Genomic DNA, 23,090 nt, shown 5'->3' on the forward strand with positions numbered 1-23,090 from the left:
ACCTCCTCCAAGTAGACACACAACGACTGTAGTAAAGACAGTCAATATATTTTATTTATGAACTCCAAATATGCAACGCGTTTCGCAGGTTTGATCCCGCTTCATCAGGCAATAACAACGGAGCAATAGCATATGTGGTCAGTAGAAGAGCCAGGCACCTCTGTGACATATCTGGAGTTTGCATATTTGGAGTTCATAAATAAAATATATTGACCAAGAATTTGGTTTTTAAGCTCATTTAGCTTCCTTTTATCCTTTTGGCGCCTCTGTTCTCCTGCATAGTTTTACAAACATGTAGCTCTGTCGTATCTGGAGAAAAAACTTTAGTATTATCTTTTATACGTGGCATTAAGTATACAGTGGTTTGCAAAAGTATTCGGCCCCCTTGAAGTTTTCCACATTTTGTCACATTACTGCCACAAACATGAATCAATTTTATTGGAATTCCACGTGAAATACCAATATAAAGTGGTGTACACGTGAGAAGTAGAAGGAAAATCATACGTGATTCCAAACATTTTTTAAAAATCAATAACTGCAAAGTGGGGTGTGCGTAATTATTTAGCCCCTCTGAGTCAATACTTTGTAGAACCACCTTTTGCTGCAATTACAGCTGCCAGTCTTTTAGGGTATGTCTCTACCAGCTTTGCACATCTAGAGACTGAAATCCTTGCCCATTCTTCTTTGCAAAACAGCTCCAGCTCAGTCAGATTAGATGGACAGCGTTTATGAACAGCAGTTTTCAGATCTTGCCACAGATTCTCGATTGGATTTAGATCTGGACTTTGACTGGGCCATTCTAACACATGGATATGTTTTGTTTTAAACCATTCCATTGTTGCCCTGGCTTTATCTTTAGGGTTGTTGTCCTGCTGGAAGGTGAACCTCAGACCTAGTCTCAAGTCTTTTGCAGACTCCAAGAGGTTTTCTTCCAAGATTGCCCTGTATTTGGCTCCATCCATCTTCCCATCAACTTTGACCAGCTTCCCTGTCCCTGCTGAAGAGAAGTAACCCCAGAGCATGATGCTGCCACCACCATATTTGACAGTGGGGATGGTGTGTTCTGAGTGATGTGCAGTGTTAATTTTCTGCCACACATAGCGTTTTGCATTTTGGCCAAAATGTTCAATTTTGGTCTCATCCGACCAGAGCACCTTCTTCCACATGTTTGCTGTGTCCCCCACATGGCTTGTGGCAAACTGCAAACGGGACTTCTTATGCTTTTCTGTTAACCATGGCTTTCTTCTTGTTACTCTTCCATAAGAGCCAACTTTGTGCAGTGCATGACTAATAGTTGTCCTATGGACAGATTCCCCCACCTGACCTGTAGATCTCTGCAGCTCGTCCAGAGTCACCATGGGCCTCTTGACTGCATTTCTGATCAGCGCTCTTCTTGTTCGGCCTGTGAGTTTAGGTGGACGGCCTTGTCTTGGTAGGTTTACAGTTGTGCCATACTCCTTCCATTTCTAAATGATCGCTTGAACAGTGCTCCGTGGGATTTTCAAGGCTTTGGAAATATTTTTGTAGCCTAAGCTTGCTTTAAATTTCTCAATAACTTTATTCCTGACCTGTCTGGTGTGTTCTTTGGACTTCATGGTGTTGTTGCTCCTGATATTCTCTTAGACAACCTCTGAGGCCATCACAGAGCAGCTGTATTTGTACTGACATTAGATTACACACAGGTGCACTCTATTTAGTCATTAGCACTCATCAGGCAATGTCTATGGGCAACTGACGGCACTCAGACCAAAGGGGGCTGAATAATTACGCACACCCCACTTTGCAGTTATTGATTTGTAAAAAATGTTTGGAATTATGTATGATTTTCGTTCCACTTCTCACGTGTACACCACTTTGTATTGGTCTTTCAGGGGGAATTCCAATAAAATTGATTCATGTTTGTGGCAGTAATGTGACAAAATGAGGAAAACTTCAAGGTGGCAGAATACTTTTGCAAGCCACTGTATATTTCAGTCTATTTATTTAACTATATAAAAGATTATGAAATAATGTGTATCCTATTATTTGTAGGTCATTATAGGATTCCTAATAGGGTAGAATGTATCCAGGGAATTTCTTATATCTTTAGCCTCGTACACACGCTCTACTTAGGGAACAACGGGTCTGTCAGGCCCTCCCGCTGGGCGGGCGTTCCAGCGACAGTACAGCGTGTGTACAGTCTGTCAGGCAGACTGATAAGGCTGTTTCTGAATGATCCGCTGAGCCTATCACCTCCACTAATATAGCCAGTCGGGGGCAGTAGTCTGTTGGGAGAACGACCGCCCAGGGGGAGGGTCAGACGGACACGTCGTTCTCTTTTGTAGTGCGTGTGTACGCACCTTTATACACATTCTAAATTCTGGGCTGTCTCTATTTAGCCTTTGTACTCAAACAAAGACACTGGGCTGTAAGATTTGTTCGAAGCTTAAAGGCTGTTCCAAGGCTGTTACTTTACTACACATCAAGTAAACTAAACTGTCCTTCCTAAGTTTCACTGATTCAGCATTACATTTTATAAAAGCAACAATAAAATACCTATTATTTATAGCCATATGATAATCACACATGCATAATATTAGAATACACTTACTAACAACTATAATAAATCATAAAATCCTAGAGGTTATTTTCTATAAAATAAAAAATAAATATATGTTTTTATTCAGCCTATAAACCCTTATAAGTAATGGTTCATTATTTGAAAACCTGACACACCGAATGTTAAATGTGCCCCCCCCCCCCCCCGGTACACTATAGGTTACCTGTCCACGATCGCCGTTACTCTGGCAAACACGTGGGGTGGGTGTATGTGGATTGCATAGCGGCAGAGCCAGTGGCGGGCGGAGACAGGTAAAGTATAGTGCACCAGGCGGCACATTTAACATTAGAGGGGACAGCACCAGGGGGTTCGCCGCTCATCCCAATTTTGCTCGCCATTACCGCTGTGCACCTGATCAACTGCGACGGCCCAACATCTTGAAGCATGTCCGCTCAACATGCTCAACCCGAAATTGGTTGCATAGTCGATCGTGCATGCATTTGGCAGCACAGATTTTCATCAGATCCCATAATAATTATCGAATCAGATGGTTGATCGGCGAGCCAAGTTGCTAGATGTATGGCCACCTTTAGGCTACATTTCCATGTGTGAAATTCCTGTCCATTTCCCCGCAAAGCAATATTACAGCTCAATGAAATCAATAGGCTGCATAGCAAATTGGCATGCAGGGTAAAAATCAAATTGTTGTGCAGGGTAAACATCGGAGTGCCTGCTGCATTTTTGCTGCAGGATGAGATGCTGCATCCGAATCCCCATAGCCATACATGGGTGGTGCGTCTGATTCCAAAATGGGGGCGGTATCCTAGCAGAAAGCCTTACTGTCACCTGCAAGGATCGGGACTTTATCCCTTGAATGACAGCTCAGTTCTGTTGCTATAAAGGGGCAGGCGATGGTGTGGCACATGACAAAGCAGGAGGGGCATGGAGGAGGTCATTTTTTAGAGCATTGCTCTGTGCAGTGATCTTATCTAACATTTAAAGGTGGTTGTAACATTCATAAAAAAGCCAACAAATAGTGCCTAAAAAATATATTTAAACTCCCGTTTTTTAATTTAAAGTGTACCTGATATGGCAGGTACTGCAATATTTATACTTACCTGGGGCTTCCTCCAGCCCCATGTGGTCCATGAGCTCCCTCTCAATCCTCCCCAGCTGCTCCATTCACCAGTTATCACCTACACTAATATAGCCAGTCGAGGGCAGTAGTGCTCTTCTGCGTATGCGTGACCTGGCCACACATGCCCCCATTGCACTCTTGTGACCAGAAGGGTTCTGCACCTCCGCAGTACTACTGCGCAGGTGGAGGAAGCTCCCAAGTTCAGGAATGCACCACGGGGCGCATGCAGCCGGGCCACACATGCGCAGAAGAACGCGACTGGCTGAATTAGCTGAGGTGATAACGGGAGAACGGAGTCGCACGGGAGGGCAGCATGAGGAGCTCACGGACCACATGCGGCATGGGTGAAATCTATAACAGTGACAGTCTATGGGTGGAAGAAATGGCCAGTGTTTGGGGTCCTGACCACATACTACAACAGCAAAACATTCGTAAAGCGGCCGAAAGTGCATAAGCTCGTCTCAGAGATCAGTACGTAGTGAGGTGGTGCAGGGAAAAAATGTTACGTGATCATAAATGCCAGACTAAACAGGTGGCTTTTCAGTTATGATTTAAATGCCTCCAAGGTTGGAGCTGTCTTTATTGGGTGTGGCAAGGCATTCCAAAGGATAGGGGCAACATGACAGAAGTCTCTGGTTCTAAAGGTTTTTACTTGGACTCTGGGGGTGATCAAGTTATTAGATCTGTTGATATGAGGTTGTGGAAGGCGTGAAACAGTTTCAACAAATCCTTCAGGTGTTCGAGGCCTAGGTTGTGTAGAGATGAAAAGTACTTAGCATGCCAATTTTGAAGAAGATTCTTCATTTTATGGGTAGCCAGTGTACAGAGCAAAGGATCAATGTTACATGGCAATGGTGGGTTTGGCTTGTTAACAGAGTTGTGGCAGTATTCTGTACTAGCTGCAGGCGGTGTAGGTCTTTATTTGGAAGCCTGCATAGAGGGGGCATTGCAATAGTCCAGCTGTTGTGTAATGAAAGCATGAACTAGAGTTGGAAGATCCACTGAAGGAATAAGGTGCTTAATTTTTGCTATATTCTTTAGTTGAACAAAGCAATGTTTACTTTACAATTGATTAATTTCACAACTACTAAACAAAGATATTCTGCGGAGATAAAATCAGGCTCTGTAACTGCTCAGGACTAGGAAAGCACTTATCATATGGCACCACTCTCATTGCCAAAAACAATAGTGCTGACCCTTTCAGTAGACATTTGCTCCTTCGTTCTCATTTCAGTAAATGTCAGCTTATGTTTTCTTACTTTTGTTATTTGACATTATCACACCAGGTATCACAGCTTTTACCAACGACGTTTGCTGAACAGTTCATCCGCGTTTACTGCAAGAAGACGGATGAGAAGAGCCTGAAGACTGCCAAGGAAAGCTTCGAAAAGTGGTGTGAAAATAGAAAGCCCAAATCTCAGACCTGTGACAGTAGTGCAGTTAAGGTGTGTTTTTTTTTTCTCTGCCTCCTTCCTTATCCTGCTCTGACGTTTGTACTAGAAATACAAATTGTTCATTATTGAGTAATACAATTATTCTACAGTTTTTCCCTTCCACTGTTTATCTGTGTATGTGTGTCCATTAGAGATGTCGCGAACCTCCGATTTTCGGTTCGCAAACCCTGTTCGCGAACTTTCGTGGAAGGTTCGGTTCGTGCGAACTTTCGCGAACCGCAATAGACTTCAATAGGAAGGCGAATTTAAAAATTTTGAAAAATTTCTGCTGGCTAGAAAAATGATAGAAAACATGTTTTAAGGGGTCTAATACCTGGAGGAAAACATGGTTAAGTGAAATACACATCAAAAGTCCCAGAAAAAAAATCTGGATTTAACACAAAGCAGTGTTTTAAGGTCAGAAATCTCATTGAATGTTCAATTGCAGGCCTGTAGACTTTACAACATCAGGAAGTGTAATCCCTCTCTCCCTCCTCCTGGAGGGAGGAGGATCTTGTCTTCCAGGGAATTGTAGTATGTCAAAAGCCAGCTTACATACCTTGGCCGGGAATTGAGCCCAGGTCTGAGTGTGTGGTAGGTAGCTCACTTCACCACTATACCACCACCAACACTACATGCTGAAGCCAGCCTAGCATGTACCATTATGATATATCCAAGAGAAAAATGAGCTTGCTTAAGGATTTGTAGTATGTCAAAAGCCAGCTTACATACCTTGGCCGGGAATTGAACCCAGTTCTGAGTGCGTGGTTGGTAGCTCACTTCACCACTATACCACCACCAACACTACATGCTGAAGCCAGCCTAGCATGTACCATTATGATATATCCGAGAGAAAAATGAGCTTGCTTAAGGATTTGTAGTATGTCAAAAGCCAACTCACTTTGGCCAGGAATAGACCCCAGGCCTACCACTCTGTAGGCTGCTATCCTAACCATTATACCACCAACACAACACACTACAATGCTACATGCTGAAGCCAGCCTAGCATGTACCATTATGATATATCCAAGAGAAAAATGAGCTTGATTAGGGAATTGTAGGATTTCAAAAGCCAACTCACATTGGCCAGGAATCGAACCTGGTGGCAGAGGAGATTAATTCAAAAGAAAAGACTTTCTGAGAACTCCTAATGTTTTAGCCCTTGCAAACAGGGTGTGTGTGTGTGGGGGGGGGGGGGGGGGGTTGGATACAATACAGTTGGCAAACTAAGTCAGGGGAAATGATACATATCTAAATTGTGACAAAAAAAAATGAAATCTGCCACGGACTCACCATGCCCCTCTCTGAATACTTTGGGGTGTCTACTTTCCAAAATGGGGTCATTTGTGGGGTGTGTTTACTGTCCTGGCATTTTGGGGGGTGCTAAATTGTAAGCACCCCTGTAAAGCCTAAAGGTGCACATAGGACTTTGGGCCCCTTAGCGCACCTAGGCTGCAAAAAGGGGTCACACATGGGGTATCGCCGTACTCTAGAGAAACAGTATAATGGGTTTTGGGGTGTATTTTTTACACATACTCCTGCTGGGTGGGAGAAATATACACACAATTGTCCATTTACAGAGAGATTTCTCCCACCCAGCATGGGTATGTGTAAAAATACACCCCGAAATACATTATACTACTTCTCCTGAGTACGGCGATACCACATGTGTGACACTTTTTTGCAACGTCCTATGAGTACCTTTAGGATTTCACAGGTCATTTTCAGGCATTTGGTTTCTAGACTACTCCTCACGCTTTAGGGCCTCTAAAATGCCAGGGAAGTATAGGAACCCCATGAGTGACCCCATTTTAGAAAGAAGACACCCCAAGGTATTCCGTTAGGAGTATGGTGAGTTCATAGAAGATTTAATTTTTTGTCACAAGTTAGCGGAAATTGATTTTTATTGTTTTTTTCACAAAGTGTCATTTTTCACTAACTTGTGACAAAAAATAAAATCTTCTATGAACTCTCCATACACCTAACAGAATACCTTGGGGTGTCTTCTTTCTAAAATAAGGTTTAGGGCCCATAAAATGCCAGGGCAGTATAGGAACCCCACAAGTGACCCTGAGGAGTAGTCTGGAAACCAAATACCTCAAAATGCCCTGTGAAATCCTAAAGGTACTCATAGGACGTTGGGCCCCTTAGCGCACCCAGGCTGCAAAAAAGTGTCACACATGTGGTATCACTGTACTCAGGAGAAGTAGTATAATGTGTTTTGGGGTATATTTTTACACATACCCATGCTGGGTGGGAGAAATATCTCTGTAAATGGACAATTGTGTGTAAAAAAATTAAAAATTGAAAAAATTGTCATTTACAGAGATATTTCTCCCACCCAGCATGGGTATGTGTAAAAATACACCCCAAAACACATTATACTACTTCTCCTGAGTACAGTGATACCACATGTGTGACACTCTTTTGCAGCCTAGGTGCGCTAAGGGGCCCAACGTCCTATGAGTACCTTTAGGATTTCACAGGTCATTTTGAGGCATTTGGTTTCTAGACTACTCCTCCCGCTTTAGGGCCCCTAAAATGCCAGGGAAGTATAGGAACCCCACAAGTGACCCCATTTTAGAAAGAAGACACCCCAAGGTATTCCGTTAGTAGTATGGTGAGTTCATAGAAGATTTTATGTTTTGTCACAAGTTAGCAGAAATTGATTTTTATTGTTTTCGCAAAGTGTCATTTTCCACTAACTTGTGACAAAAAAGAAAATCTTCTATGAACTCACCATACTACTAATGGAATACCTTGGGGTGTCTTCTTTCTAAAATGGGGTCACTTGTGGGGTTCCTATACTGCCCTGGCATTTTAGGGGCCCTAAACCGTGAGGAGTAGTCTAGAACCCAAATGCCTGAAAATGACCTGTGTATAGGACGTTGGGCCCCTTAGCGCACCTAGGTTGCAAAAAAGTGTCACACGTGGTATCGCCGTACTCAGGAGAAATAGTTTAATGTGTTTTGGGGTGTATTTTCACACATACCCATGCTGGGCGGGAGAAATATCTCTGTAAATGGACAATTGTGTGTAAAAAAAATAATAAAAAAAATTGTAATTTACAGAGATATTTCTCCCACCCAGCATGGGTATGTGTAAAAATACACCCCAAAACACATTATACTACTTCTCCTGAGTACGCCGATACCACATGTGTGACACTTGTTTGCAGCCTAGGTGCGTTAAGGGGCCCAACGTCCTATACACAGGTCATTTTCAGGCATTTGGTTTCTAGACTACTCCTCACGGTTTAGGGCCCCTAAAATGCCAGGGCAGTATAGGAACCCCACAAGTGACCCCATTTTAGAAAGAAGACACCCCAAGGTATTCCATTAGGAGTATGGTGAGTTCATAGAAGATTTTATTTTTTGTCACAAGTTAGCGTAAATTGATTTTAATTGTTTTTTTTTTCACAAAGTGTCATTTTTCACTAACTTGTGACAAAAAATAAAATCTTCTATGAACTCATCATACACCTAACGGAATACCTTGGGGTGTCTTCTTTCTAAAATGGGGTCACTTGGTGGAATTCCTATACTGCCCTGGCATTTTAGGGGCCCAAAACTGTGAGGAGTAGTCTGGAAACCAAATGCCTCAAAATGCCTGTTCTGCGGTATAAGCATCTGCAAATTTTGATGACAGGTGGTGTATGAGGGGCCGAATTTTTGGAACCGGTCATAAGCAGGGTGGCCTCTTAGATGACAGGTTATATTGGCACTGAAGTGCAGGAAGCGCAGGATGTTCTCAAATCGTGACCTGGACATGGCAGCAGAGAACATGGGCATGTGATGTATTGGGTGCGTAGACCAATAAGACCGCAATACTTTCTTTTTGACTAGACCCATGTTATCGAGAAGGCCCCAAAAAATGTTACGTTCGGAAACTTTGAGTGGTTTCCACCGAAAAGGCTGGGCATGGTAGCTTCTTGGATTGGCGGTTGCGTATTGTGTGGCATAACGGTTGGTCTCAGCCACAATTAACGTCGTAGAGACCAGCAGTGATCAGAAAAAAACAATTCTGTCACTGCGGTGGGGCGGGTGAGGGTTTGGCTGGGTGATCAGAAGCCCGCAGGGGGAAGATTAGGGCCTGATCTGATGGATAGGAGTGCTAGGGGGTGACAGGAGGTGATTGATGGGTGTATCAGGGGATGATTAGAGGGGAGAATAGATGCAATCAATGCACTGGGGAGGTGATAGGAAGGGGGATGTGAGGGGGATCTGAGGGTTTGGCTGAGTGATCAGGAGCCCACACAGGGAAAATTAGGGCCTGATCTGATGGGTAGGTGTGCTAGGGGGTGACAGGTGGTGACAGGAGGTGATTGATGGGTGTCTCAAGCTGTGATTAGAGGGGGAATAGATGCAAGCAATGCACTGGGCAGGTGATCCGAGGGTGTGGGCGGGTGATTGAGTGCCCGCAAAGGGGCAGATGAGGGTCTGATCTGATGGGTATGATGGGTAGCAGTAACAGGGGGTGATTGATGGGTGATCAGTGGGTGATTAGAGGGGAGAACAGATGTAAATAATGCTCTGGAGAAGTGTTCAGGCGGGGTCTAAGGGTGATGGCGGGTGTTTGGGTGCCCGCAGGGGGCAGTTTAGGGTCTGATCTGATGGGTAGCAGTGACAGGGGGTGACGGGGTGATTGATAGGGGATCAGGGTGTGATTAGAGGGGAGAAGAAATGCACTGGCGAGGTGATCAGGGCTGGGGTCTGAGGGCGATCTGAGGGTGTGGGCGGTTGATTGGGTGCCCGCAAGGGGCAAATGAGGGTCTAATCTGATGGGTAGCAGTGACAGGGTGATTGATAGGTGATCAGTAGGTGATTACAGGGGAGAATATATGCAAGCAATGCACTAGCGAGTTGATCAGAGGGGGTCTGGGGGGCTATTTGAGGGTATAGGTGGGTGATTGGGTGCCCAAGGGGCAGATAAGGGTCTGATCTGATGGGTAGCAGTGACAGGTGGTGACAGGGGTTGATTGATGGGTGATCAGTGGGTGATTAGAGGCGAGAACAGATGTAAACAATGCATTTCGGAGGTGATCTGAGGGCGGTCTGCGGGCGATCTGAGGGTGTGGGTGGGTGATCAGGTGCCCGCAAGGGGCAGGTTAGGGTCTGATCTGATGGGTGTTAGTGACAGGTGGTGACAGGGGGTGATTGATGGGTGATTGACAGTTGATCCGTGGGTGATTACAGGGGAGAATAGATGTATACAGTACACGGGGGGGGTCTGGGGAGGATCTGAGGGTGTGTGTGGGGGGTGATCAGGAGCCCCCAGGGGGGCAGTTTAGGACCTAATCTAAAAAAAATAGTGTTGACAGATAGTGACAGGGAGTGATTGATGGGTGATTAGGGGGGTGATTGGGTGCAAACAGAGGTCTGGGGGATGGGCAGGGGGGGTCTGAGGGGTGCTGTGGGCGATCAGTGGGCAGAGGGGCCAGATCAGTGTGTGTGTGTGCTTACTAGGGGGGCTGCCTCCTTTCCTGGTGGACCACCAGGGCAGGAGGCAGCCTGTATAATACGCTTTCTATACATTACAAAGCGTATTATACGCTTTCTATGCTGCAGATCGGGGGTTAACAACCTGCCAGCGCTGCTAATTGGCCGGCGGGTTGACGTCGCGGGTGGGCAGAGCCTATTGCCGGCGGATGATCCCCGGCCAGAGAGTGCAGAATGAGCCGCCGCCAATGGGCGTTAGGCGGTCGTTCTGCACACCACTTTGCCGCCGCCCATCGGCTGTGGGCGGTTGGCAAGTGGTTAATTGACTCAGACTCTTTGTGACCATGTGTATTTTACCAGATGTGTCTGTCAATCTCTGCTTCTTTCATCTGTTGCATAGGCATGTTCATAGCTTCACATATGCTGTCTACCCACCTTAACCTCTTCTTCTTTTGCTCTCAATTTTTCCATGCATCAAAGATTTCTCCAAAGAAACTTCTCATTAATATTAATCATTCTAGTAAACACTCTGGCCTTATTACTTTAAGTATTGACTGGTTAGATCTTTTGGCAGTCCAGGGAACTCTGTAGATTTCCTCCCACCCACAGTTTAAAAGCATCAAGTTTTCTACACATGACTTTATTTACAGTCCAACATTCACAGCCATATGTTACTAATGGGAAGACCATAGCTTTAACTATCCTGATCTTTGTTGGTAAAGTGACATATCTATCCTGCACTCCATGCCTTTTACATTGAGAATATGCCACCATCTTTCATGATCTGCATGGTTAAAAAAGCTTTTGAATAGTGAATAAAGCAAAATTAAACATTCTTCTGGAGTTCCCTTGCTTTCTCTCTTATCTATCGAATGTTGGCAATTTTGACCCTTGTGCTTCCCCTCTTCTTAAACCAGCTTGCACATCCATCTGGCAGTTATTGCCCCATATATTGCTGCAGTCTGGCTTGTAGAATTTTGAGCATTACCTTACTAGAATGTGAGATAAGTGCAATTGTTTGATAATTTGAGCACTCTTTGGCATTGCCCTTTTTTGGGGGGCTTGAAATGTAAACTGACATTTTACAGTTCAATGGACACTCTTGTGTTTTCTATATTTGAGTATTGTTAAGATTATATGTTGTTGGTCTCCAGGCCTTTCCTGTTATATTTAGTTTAATTCTATACTTTGCAATTATAAGCTGATGTTCTGAGCCACAGACAGCTCCTCCTGGTCTTGTTTTAACTATTTCTACAATACTCTTCCATCTCCTCCTGCAAAATATGTAGTCAATTTGGCTGCAATACTGACCATCTGGTGAAGTCCATTTGTAAAGTCTTCTCTTGTGCTGTTGAAGTATTTGTTAGGTCTTGAAGAAATTCTATTAGTCTCTGTCCTGCTTTATTACATTTTTCAAGACCAACATGCCTCTTAATCCCCCTTTTTTTTTTGCTACAAACTTTAGCATGCCAGTCACCTATGACATATGTCTTTCTTGGTTGTTGTGTCCATTAGCTGTTGACACTCCAAAAGCAGTAAGACACTCAATGCCAGATCATACAATGGAGTTGTAGTCCAAGTAAAGGTGCCCATACACTCGTCAGATTGGCAGCAGATAGATAAGAAATGCATCTGATGATCTATCTGATGCGTTTTTAGAACATTTTTTACCAGGATAGAATTCCAATAGATTTCAGTTTGAAATCTATTGAAATTCGATCTGATGGCATTTTTTTGCCATCAGATTTCCATTAAGGCCAATGCAAACTGATAAGCAATCTCATCAGATCGACCTAAATTTTCCATCCAGCCAGTTCGATGGAAATCCATCGAAATCGGCCATCGATTGGTCGATTGGCCAACCGATTTGCAAACGATCAATCGATTGATCGATCGGGATCGATAGGTCGGCCAGAAAATCGGCTGAGTGTATAGGCCCCTTAATTCAAGCTCACGTTCTTGCAAAAGGCTTACAATCTAAAATGAGGGGGTGGTGACACGATAAGAGGCGACTGTATTGAGGGGTTCTCGGCAGAGAGATTTAGGAAATTGACGAGGTGGAGTACGCCTTCATGAAGAGGTGAGTTTTGAGGGCCTGTTTTAAGGTGCTGAAGGAGGGGGAAAGCCTAATGGGCAGTGGGAGAGAGTTCCATAGGATTGCGGTAGCGCTTGTGAAGTCCATTAGTTGTGCATGGGATTGCAAGATGCATGGGGTCGTTAGGAGGATGTTGTTGGAGGAGCGGAGTGGGCGGCAAGGTATGTATCTGCTGTTCAGATCAGAGATGTAGGTCAGGCAGGACTTGTATATAGATTTGTAGACCATACATAGGATCTTGAAGCGGATTCTGAAGTGGTTCATGAGTCAGTGGAGGGATATGCATAGTGGAATCAAGGAGATGGAGCGGCGGGAGGAGTAGATGAGTCAGGCTGTTGCGTTCATGATGGATTGCAGGAACTAATGCAATTTAGAGGGAGGCCTGACAAGAGGGTTTTGCAGTAGTTAAGGCAGAAGATGATGAGGGCATGGATGAGGAATTTGCCAGGACAGGAAGGGATGGATCTGGGAGATGTGAAGAACCATTCCACCAGTCTATGCAAATATGTAATATTTGCTAGGTAAGGAGTTCTGTCTTTCCACATTTTCTTTTATTACCCAGACAATTATGCCTATTTCCAGAACCCAACTGTTTCAGCTTCCCTTTTTCCAAGTAGCCCTAATTCAGTAACCAGCGCCACCACTATAGGAGAGCATTCCTAAAGTAAGACTCTGAAGACACTGCACACTTAAAGTGGATCCGAGGTGAACTTTTACTCATTGCATAATTGTGTTCTTTTCCTATTGTTTATTGGGCATTCCTCAAGCCAAATAGTTTTTTGTTTTTGTTTTAATACTCTAATTTCCTATAAACTAAATAAACCACGCCCACAGGTTTTCAGAGAGCCTTGGCAGTAGCAAGGGCTCATGGGAGCTCAGTCTGGGCAGGAGGAGGAGGAGGTGTTACTAGCCATTGATTTCAGAGGCAGAGGGGAGGAGGGAGGAGAGCGGATTAGGTTTTTTTCACAGGCTGAGATTTCAAGATATAGATAAGCCTGCCTCTGTGTAATGTTTACAAACAACATGGCTGCTGTCATTGTATCACAGGAAGAAATAATCATTTTCTATTAAAGCTGTTTGCAGCTAGATTTGCTGTGTAAACTATCTAAACTTTAGATAAGATATATAGACAAGTTACTTGTTATAGTTCGTTTTTCATCTCGGATCCGCTTTAAAGAGAATGTTAAGCAAAAATAAACTGATGAGATAAACAATTGTATCTATCCCCGTATTCCTAAAAATGACTTTTAGATACCCAACAGTTTTATATTATGTTTAACTATTTGCTGCAAAACAGGCATTCTAAAACATCCTGTTTTTGAACTTTTCAGTGCAAAACAGACATCTTAAATGATCAGTTTTGCAATGCAGCTGATTGAAGTACACACCCATGGGAGCCGCCAATAGGCTGGCGGGAAGTGGTTAAAACAGTCTATCTATGTTTCAGAGAGCTAAAATATATGTACTATTAACCATCTTATTTATCCCCTGCTCTCAGGAGCCCAGTTCTCTGCCAGGAAAGTCTTTTATGGCTGTAATTTCCTATCAGTAAGGGAGGCAATAGTCCAACTGGGTCTCGATCTGGAGAAAAACTGTCAGTTGCACAGCTGAATATTAACTCTTTCAGGCAGGGAAAAAAGAAAAGAAACACAGCATATTTTGCTTGGCACTGTACACACACATGTCTATCTCATCATGCCACATGACACTTAAGGTTCCCTTTAAAGGAGTCATCAGGCAAACTGTGCTAGGTGAAGACTCCGGTCTGCCTGTTACTCACTATTTTTTCTGCAGGATCGCCTCCTCTGCTGTGTTAAAAAAAACTGCTCCTTCCTCAGGTATTTACTCCGGTCGGGGACCCAACCTCAAGGTCCCCCGTAACCCGGAATTAATTGGGCCATACAGGCGAAGTAGTTATTTCATTGTACTCCCGCTGGTGCAGTTGGATCATATTGCGTGCTTGAGCTTGGGCGGATACTGAAGTGGAGGGTTTAGCTTGCGAGTGAGGATGGCAAGCTCTAACACGCCTCCGGCTACTGTATACATGCACAGGCGTACAGAAGCATGCTATGCATTCCAACTGTGCCAGCTTTCCGGATACAGGATGTCTACAGCCCCAGCATGGGACTATTAACTTACGGGGCACAATGATATTACCTGCCCGATTAGCGGGGAAACAAGCAATTTCAGGGGCCAATGGACACTGCGATCCAGCTTGGTATAACCTAAAGAAAAGCTGGAGGTAAGCGATTGGAATGTTGCTGAACTTGCTTGATGACTCCTTTAAAGCTTTAATTCATCCTTTCAAATTTTTCCTGGTTAGTAATGGTGAATGGGGATTAGACCATTATTTTCACAGTATCATTGCTGATGAAGCAAGCTGCCCATGAAACTTCAGTTGTGTTACCCAAAAACCCGTGACCAGCCTTCACTCTCTAGCTCCTTACTGTGTTGCTGATAAATCATCCCTGTGTGACCAGCATTGTAATCTATTAATCTCCTTCATAAATATAAGAACTATCATTACAGAGCTGGCCATACAGAGCCAATCCCCCCTGCAGAAAGGAGGGGCGGAGGAAATAGTTACTAGATTCTCAGTGTGTGGCACACGTACCGCAGAGGGTTCTATGGCTGGATTCAGGGCGTACTTTGGACTTGTCATAGACAATCTATTATTGAAAATAATAAACATCATTTAAAAATTAACATATTTTAGTCTTATTATTTAGTATTTATATAGTGCCGAGTCCATGGGCGTAGCAATCACCCCTGCGACCCCTGCCATCACAGGGTGGCCGAGGCTTTGGGACCCTCTTCTACTCCCTCTCCCCAGCCACAAGTGCAGCCAATTAGCAACAAACCTCCACGTTGGCTCACAAAAACTGCCCCTGCTACCTCACTACGCCCCTGTCATGCAGAGTAGTGAGTAGTGTGTATAATTTATTCCTGCTTTCAGACACTGCTTCACAGCACAAAACTCTCTGCTGCCATTTGCTGTCTCCCGATCACGTGACCCTCATGGGGTTCCGGGACCAAGGGGGCCCCATGCTATCATTTTCACAGTGGGGTCCTATGAAGTCTAGTTACGCCCCTAGTGCCGACATCTTCCACTGTGCTTTACATAGTACATATTAATGTCACTAACTGTCCCTCATAATTTAATCCCTACCATAGTCATACAGTGGCTTGCAAAAGTATTCGGCCCCCTTGAAGTTTTCCACATTTTCTCACATTACTGCCACAAACATGAATCAATTTTATTGGAATTCCACGTGAAAGACCAATACAAAGAGGTGTACACGTGAGAAGTGGAACGAAAATCATACATTATTCCAAACATTTTTTTAAAATAAATGACTGCAAAGTGGGGTGTGCGTAATTATTCAGCCCCCTTTGGTCTGAGTGCAGTCAGTTGCCCATAGACATTGCCTGATGAGTGCTAATGACTAAATAGAGTGCACCTGTGTGTAATCTAATGTCAGTACAAATACAGCTGCTCTTTGACGGCCTCAGAGGTTGTCTAAGAGAATATTGGGAGCAACAAAACCATGAAGTCCAAAGAACACACCAGACAGGTCAGGGATAAAGTTATTGAGAAATTTAAAGCAGGCTTAGGCTACAAAAGGATTTCCAAAGCCTTGAACATCCCACGGAGCACTGTTCAATCGATCATTCAGAAATGGAAGGAGTATGGCACAACTGTAAACCTACCAAGACAAGGCCGTCCACCTAAACTCACAGGCCGAACAAGAAGAGCGCTGATCAGAAATGCAGTCAAGAGGCCCATGGTGACTCTGGAGGAGCTGCAGAGATCTACAGCTCAGGTGGGGGAATCTGTCCATAGGACAACTATGAGTCGTGCACTACACAAAGTTGGACTTTATGAAAGAATGGCAAGAAGAAAGCCATTGTGAATAGAAAAGCATAGGAAATCCTGTTTGCAGTTTTCCACAAGCCATGTGGGGGACACAGTAAACATGTGGAAGAAGGTGCTCTGGTCAGATGAGACCAAAATTGAACTTTTTGGACAAAATGCAAAACACTATGTGTGGCGGAATACTAACACTGCACATCACTCTGAACACACCATCCCCACTGTCAAATATGGTGGTGGCAGCATCATGCTTTGGGGTGCTTCTCTTCAGCAGGGACAGGGAAGCTGGTCAGAGTTGATGGGAAGATGTATGGAGCCAAATACAGGGCAATCTTGGAAGAAAACCTCTTGAAGTCTGCAAAAGATTTGAGACTGGGGTGGAGGTTCACCTTCCAGCAGGACAACGACCCTAAACATAAAGCCAGGGCAACAATGGAATGGTTTAAAACAAAACATATCCATTTGTTAGAATGGCCCAGTCAAAGTCGAGATCTAAATCTAATCGAGAATCTGTGGCAAGATCTGAAAACTGCTGTTCACAAACGCTGTCCATCTAATCTCACTGAGCTGGAGCTATTTTGCACAGAAGAATGGGCAAGGATTTCAGTCTCTAGATGTGCAAAGCTGATAGAGACATACCCTAAAAGACTTACAGCTGTAATTGCAGCAAAAGGTGGTTCTACAAAGTATTGACTCAGGGGGCTGAATAATTACGCACACCCCACTTCGCAGTTATTGATTTGTAAAAAATGTTTGGAATAATGTATGATTTTCGTTCCACTTCTCACATGTACACCACTTTATATTGGTCTTTCACGTGGAATTCCAATAAAATTGATGCATGTTTGTGGCAGTAATGTGACAAAATGTGGAAAACTTCAAGGGGGCCGAATACTTTTGCAAGCCACTGTATGTCCATTATAGTCTAAAACCAATTTAGGGGTAAGCCAATTAACTTATCTGTATGTTTTTGGTATGTGGGTGGAAACCGGAGTGCCAGGAGGAAACCCACACAGACACAGGTGTGTGAGTGAACAGGGAGTTGGAATTGGCTGCCCTTACGGTTGGGAAGAGGGACAAGGAGGGACCCCCAAAGCCTCTGGGCCCCCCTGTGATGGGGTCACAGGGGTGATTGTTATGCCCATGATACTGACAGAAACTGTAAAACAGAGCCTTGTCTCTAGAATCCTGTCTGCAGAACTCTGTACATCAAAGCCAAGTGAACTCCCAATAACCCAGAAAACTCATATTTTTTATATGTCATGCTTTTCTAGCCACTAGGAATATGCAAACTGAACCATCTTTATAGGAGTTACTAAGGTTAGTCTGACACACACACACTGAGAGATTTTCACTTAAATCGCACATACAGCTACTGGAAAAAAGTTCTCAGTAATACTTGACAGTTTAATATGTTTGAATGTTTCAAATGTGTGAATTTGTAATGCCTTACTGAATGCAAATATGCATTTATTGATATGACTTATGGGCATTGAGAGATCGACATACAAGGTATTCTTTTTCCCTGGCTGGGGGACTCCCCAAGCTCCAATTTCAGCAAGGCTACACTTTGCTTGTCATAGCCACTCCCAGCTGCAAAGTGAGTAAAACCCAGTGATCCACTCAGTTCTGGGTTCTTCGTCTATCATCTTTGTCAAATTCCATTTTCCCGACAGGCTATTAGGACACTGGCCAAAACACAATGCTTTGGCTTATTCAGCCCCAAAACTTTACTGCTTATTGGACACAACCAAACACTGTATTTTGAACTTTTCAGACAATTCATCATTCTCTCTTTTCTGCTTATTCTTAGCCAGCCAATCTGTTCAACTGCTAGATATATTTGTTTGGAAGTTCTAAAGTATATTTGTTTGAGTATAGTTTATATAATGAAAATAATGATTTAATCGCTTCCAGTTTTTGCCCTTGTCACCTGATTATTCTGATCCATGCTAGAACTCTGGCCTCAGAAGCGACACACTACCACATTGTCTTATCTTTATAAATTGTTCAATTTAACTAGTTAGGTTGCAAATAACCATTCTCTTCATTTCAGGAATAGCTAGTTCCAAGGTCTCTCTGCCGCATTTCAATCTGGAGAGTGGTGACAGAATAATACTAGATTTCCAGTATGAAATCAAATCAAGACTGTACCATATATGGGCACAACATCCAATCTTAAACATTTACTTTGCTCACAGTGTATTTGCCTTCAGAAGCCTCTAGTGGATGTGAATGGATCTGAATGGCAACTGTTGCATAATAAAATGTGACTGGCAGGTATTTGTCCCATTGGGAAGGACATAAATAAGCTGAATAAGAAATTGTAGTTAGTTAAAAGCACACTGGGGGCGGAGGGGGGGGGGGGGGAATCGCAGTCTAAAATTGTCACCTCTATTATCTGGCTACACAACTGTCCCACATAGATCATGATCTCACCGTAGGCAGAGCCAGATTGCACCTTATCCTTCCCCATATCGTACCCCTGAATTACACTTTCTTGTGGGAAAATAGTAGCCTCCCTAAGCTGCAAAAATTGACCAATGTTCAGCTTTTGTTCTCTAATTTTATTTTGTAACTTCACCAGGTCAATGATTCTGGTTTCATTGTTTTGTTTGCTCAGTTGAGTACTGGGTTCAAATTACAAAATGCCACGCTGTTTAACTACTTTCAACTGTGTCATGCTCTCAATTTTTTTATTCCGGCAGCCCTTGCGGATTCTGATATACTCCGTTTTTTTTTACTGAACCTTCTCCTCAAATTATTTCATTCTTATATATTGCTATCGATGCCACACGCCCAGTGTATATTAGGAAGTCATCATGGGAACAGCATCTTGGGCGGCTCTCTCATGAAGACTTGGAGAAGGCTCTTGAAGGTTCCACTAAAGTTTCACCCCACATTTCTGAAAGCTTGCTCCGTCTCTATGTTCTCCATAGAATATATCAAACTCCTGTCAGGTTAGTGAAGTTCAGGCAGGGTGCATCAGCTCTGTGCCCTAAGTTCAGTACTCATCAGGGTATGTTCTTTCACATGATATGGTCATGCCCAGTGGTTAATGTATGTTATTAGCAGCTTATTACATTTGGTCATGACAGGATGGGCTACTCTGTGGTTCTTGACCCCAAGATTAGATATGTCTATGAAATATAGAACCACATGGTTCCAGGGGTAAATACACAAAACTCTTCCTTCTACAACCCTTATATATTGCATGCAAACTCTTAACAAAATATTGGATCAAAGCCAGTGATATCCCGCCGAACAGACTGAATTAGGGACGTTAATACTGTTCTCCCATTTCACAAGGCTATCTATTGGTGTAGAGGTGCCACAAATAAATATATGAGGATTTGGGATGCGTGGTTTTCGTTGCACACTTAGTACTATCCCCCCGAAGGTATAAGCTTTCCTTTGGTTACAATGTGGTTTGTCTCTATTTTAGATGTCTTTATTTCTACCGAGGTTGATAGCCTGGTAGGGCAGGGATTTTGTTAACAACCCATACGTTGTTTTTAGTTACTTTATAGCGGCTACTTGATTTGTACTAATATACTAAGAGGAGCTGTAGTCAAAATAATGTAATTAATAAAATTGCTTACTTTTTTACAATATCAATTTATAAATACAGAATACTGTGCGGGCCAAAAACCAGGTTCACTATAACAGAAGATCAATTATATCCGGGTTTACTTTATCAGGCGCCCCTCCCCCCCCTTCCCCCAATACTTTTAATGGCTGGGATCTGGACCTATAGTTTACTATATTAGAAGTTCTATTATATCAGTTTACTATAACGCGGTTATGCTAATTTTTTTCTGCATTCACGGAGCTCTCTCTATTTATCACAGTTTAATTTTAGACTCCAGACAATTACGCAATAGAATTTAGGCCGGAAATTCATTACTCCTGAAGAAGTCAATAATATATGGTCCAATGTTACACGAAACGCGTTGAGAAAATTGATTGTTTACCTCAGCTGTACATAAACTAAGTGTTAATTATATGTATATATTTGTCCCAAAGAGGATTTCCATGATACTTATATAATGGTGGACATGATATAAGGGACAATTTCCAGTTTCATGGTACCCTTATTGGGAACTATGCATAATGTTTGTAAACAGTTTAATCATAACTTTGCTGTAATGGCTATGCGGATACTATGTATTTGTATTTATGTGACTATATATATATATATATATATATATATATATATATACATACATATATATATATTTTTTTTAAAGATTTATAACTGATGTTTTAATTGGTTTTTGAATGATTTGGGTCATTACTTACCTATTGAGGTTGATGACAAGGTTTTATCTATAGTTCATCCCCTTTAAAGAACAAGCGACACCAATGCTAACCTAGTAATAAAAAACACTTATATAAGTAGATAAATACTACTTCTACTTACATAACAGATGTATTGTGCTATCCACGTAATGATTCCTATGAATTTTATAAAGGAAAGGCAGAAAATCCTATTGCAGGCAGTGGCCATTTTGCCAAGCTAATGCTGACATCATATCCCTCCTGACTCTTGTTTTCCCCCTCCCTTCTCTTGCTCATTGTGCATTCATTAGCTGCCCTCCTCCCAGAGTCTTTTTTTTTATTTACACATCCAATCACTGAGTCACCCCAGCCTTGCTTGTAAACACAAGTGATCAGCTAGGCAGGGAAATAAATGGAAGAGGAGGAATATATTATAGATAAAAATAACTCCCAGCATTCAACTTTTTGGCACTGTTTGGCACTAGGGCCAGTGCTCCTAAAGTATGTGATAACTCCAAACCATAACAGCAGAAAAAGTTTTGAATGCAGGATTAGCATATTTATCACTTAATACACTCAGACCAGTTGCTGTTGAAATTTGATTTTTATGGTGACAATACCGCTTTAAGGTCCCTGTTTACCCACAAATAAGGCATACATCTTAAAAGGAGACGCATAAGGGGATCACTTCTACATATTTTAGTATGTCAACTTGACTAGATCATTGGTCAAGTTTATCTTCAGTCATTTGTTTCAGAGGTTATACTAAATGATTGAAGTGAAATTTGAATCAAACAGCAACAATCGTCATTAAAAACATTACACCTTCAGATAACCAGATAAAACAACTGAATGAACTAAAAAATGACAGCTCAGCGTACCATGTGTGGGCTTCAATTAAATATTTGTCACAAGGGAATCATCTTTAGCAATAGTCATGCTTTACAAGTGACTGCCATCAGTGACAGTGACTTCAGTGACAGTGACTGCCTTAATTTGGTGTGCGATTAAAGTTTGCAACTAGAGGTTGAGAGCATTCGCTTTTATGGCAAGTCTTTTTATTGACTAGTCGTAGTCCCTAGCAACAAGTTGGATACAGTTATAGCCTGATGATAGAGGCTGCAACAAGACACATGCTGTAGGACTTAGCGAAATGCCTCTTTAAAACTGGTGTTGTCTGTTTTTAGGCTCTGCCCATTTCCTTTCTTACTTTCCTACTAAAATTTCCTACTAAAAGTCTGGTATATTTATTTCAGGAAGAAGACAAGGAGGGAAGTACAGATGGAGGAAACGGGGAAACTTCAGGGGACAAACAAAAACTGAGTAGTGTTTAAGTGCGTTAGAAACAGCTTCAAACCTAATTCTAGTTGTGTATTTTCTTGAATAATATTTATCAGAATGTTTGCTTAACCTAGATATAAGCATGAAGTATGCAGATTATAGAATCATATTTTTTGCATAGAGATAAGAAACATTTGTAAGGTAATTATAACACTGGATAAAACATTAGTGGTAGTGAGTTTATCATTTCATTGGATAAAGCATTGGTATCTAGTAGTGGTGAGGTAATCATACCATTGGATAAAGCATTAGTAGTAGTGAGGTAATCACAACATTGGATAAAACATGGATAATCCATGAAATCTCTATAGGTGGCATAGAAAGGTCAACATGAGGGTTCTGAAGCCACCCTACTTTTTTTTTTCTTACAGTTTGGGGGACAGCAGGATGAGTCACCTGGATAACAAAGCAGTTTATGGATTGGTCTGCCCATGGGGAAATTAAAGGCTTATGTAATTTGTTCTCTAATAACTGTAGGGAAGTTAGGCATGTTAAGACCTGTTATGAATTATTTAGACTTGTTTACTTTGTAGTAGGCTACCCTATTGAATTCATCTAGTCCTTTTTAAACTCCATATAATGCATTGAGTGGCATACATTTACAAAAGTCGCAAGCTAATTTAGGCATGACGTTAAAGTACCCCAGACCAGGTACCTGGTCCTTGATACTTTAATATGTTTTATTACTAGTGCTGTGACTAGCACACAGCACCATCCTCCGCCCTCCAGCGACCCCTGCGGCCCCATTCTGACATAAAATATGTGTAAGGAGGAAGTGGCAGTTCTTCCTCCCCTCCGCTCATTCATAATTCAGCCACCTCCGCCAGCCGCTATAGTTCCCCTTATGATTTACTGCACACAGCACGCAGGGGAGGTGCACTGTGTGCGATCTTGTGGTATTTGAGGTCGGAAGGATATCTAATCTCAAATACCACAAGATCGCACACAGTG

The 23,090-nt window shown here is 42.7% G+C and overlaps 1 protein-coding gene across 1 annotated transcript in view; it reads left to right on the top strand.

The window, feature by feature from the left end:
- LOC137540944 (deoxynucleoside triphosphate triphosphohydrolase SAMHD1-like) overlaps window positions 1-22,829 on the top strand; it is a 372,279-nt gene extending 349,450 nt beyond the window's left edge. Inside the window, exons 18-19 of the mRNA XM_068262118.1 lie at window positions 4,964-5,122; window positions 22,055-22,829. Of these exons, the coding sequence (XP_068118219.1) occupies window positions 4,964-5,122; window positions 22,055-22,132 (237 nt within the window). The 3' untranslated portion in view covers window positions 22,133-22,829. The remainder of the gene's footprint in view (window positions 1-4,963; window positions 5,123-22,054) is intronic.
- The last annotated feature ends 261 nt before the right edge of the window (window positions 22,830-23,090 follow it).

Source organism: Hyperolius riggenbachi, chromosome 12 (assembly GCF_040937935.1).
Source record: "Hyperolius riggenbachi isolate aHypRig1 chromosome 12, aHypRig1.pri, whole genome shotgun sequence".
In the NCBI taxonomy this organism is placed as follows: domain Eukaryota; kingdom Metazoa; phylum Chordata; class Amphibia; order Anura; family Hyperoliidae; genus Hyperolius; species Hyperolius riggenbachi.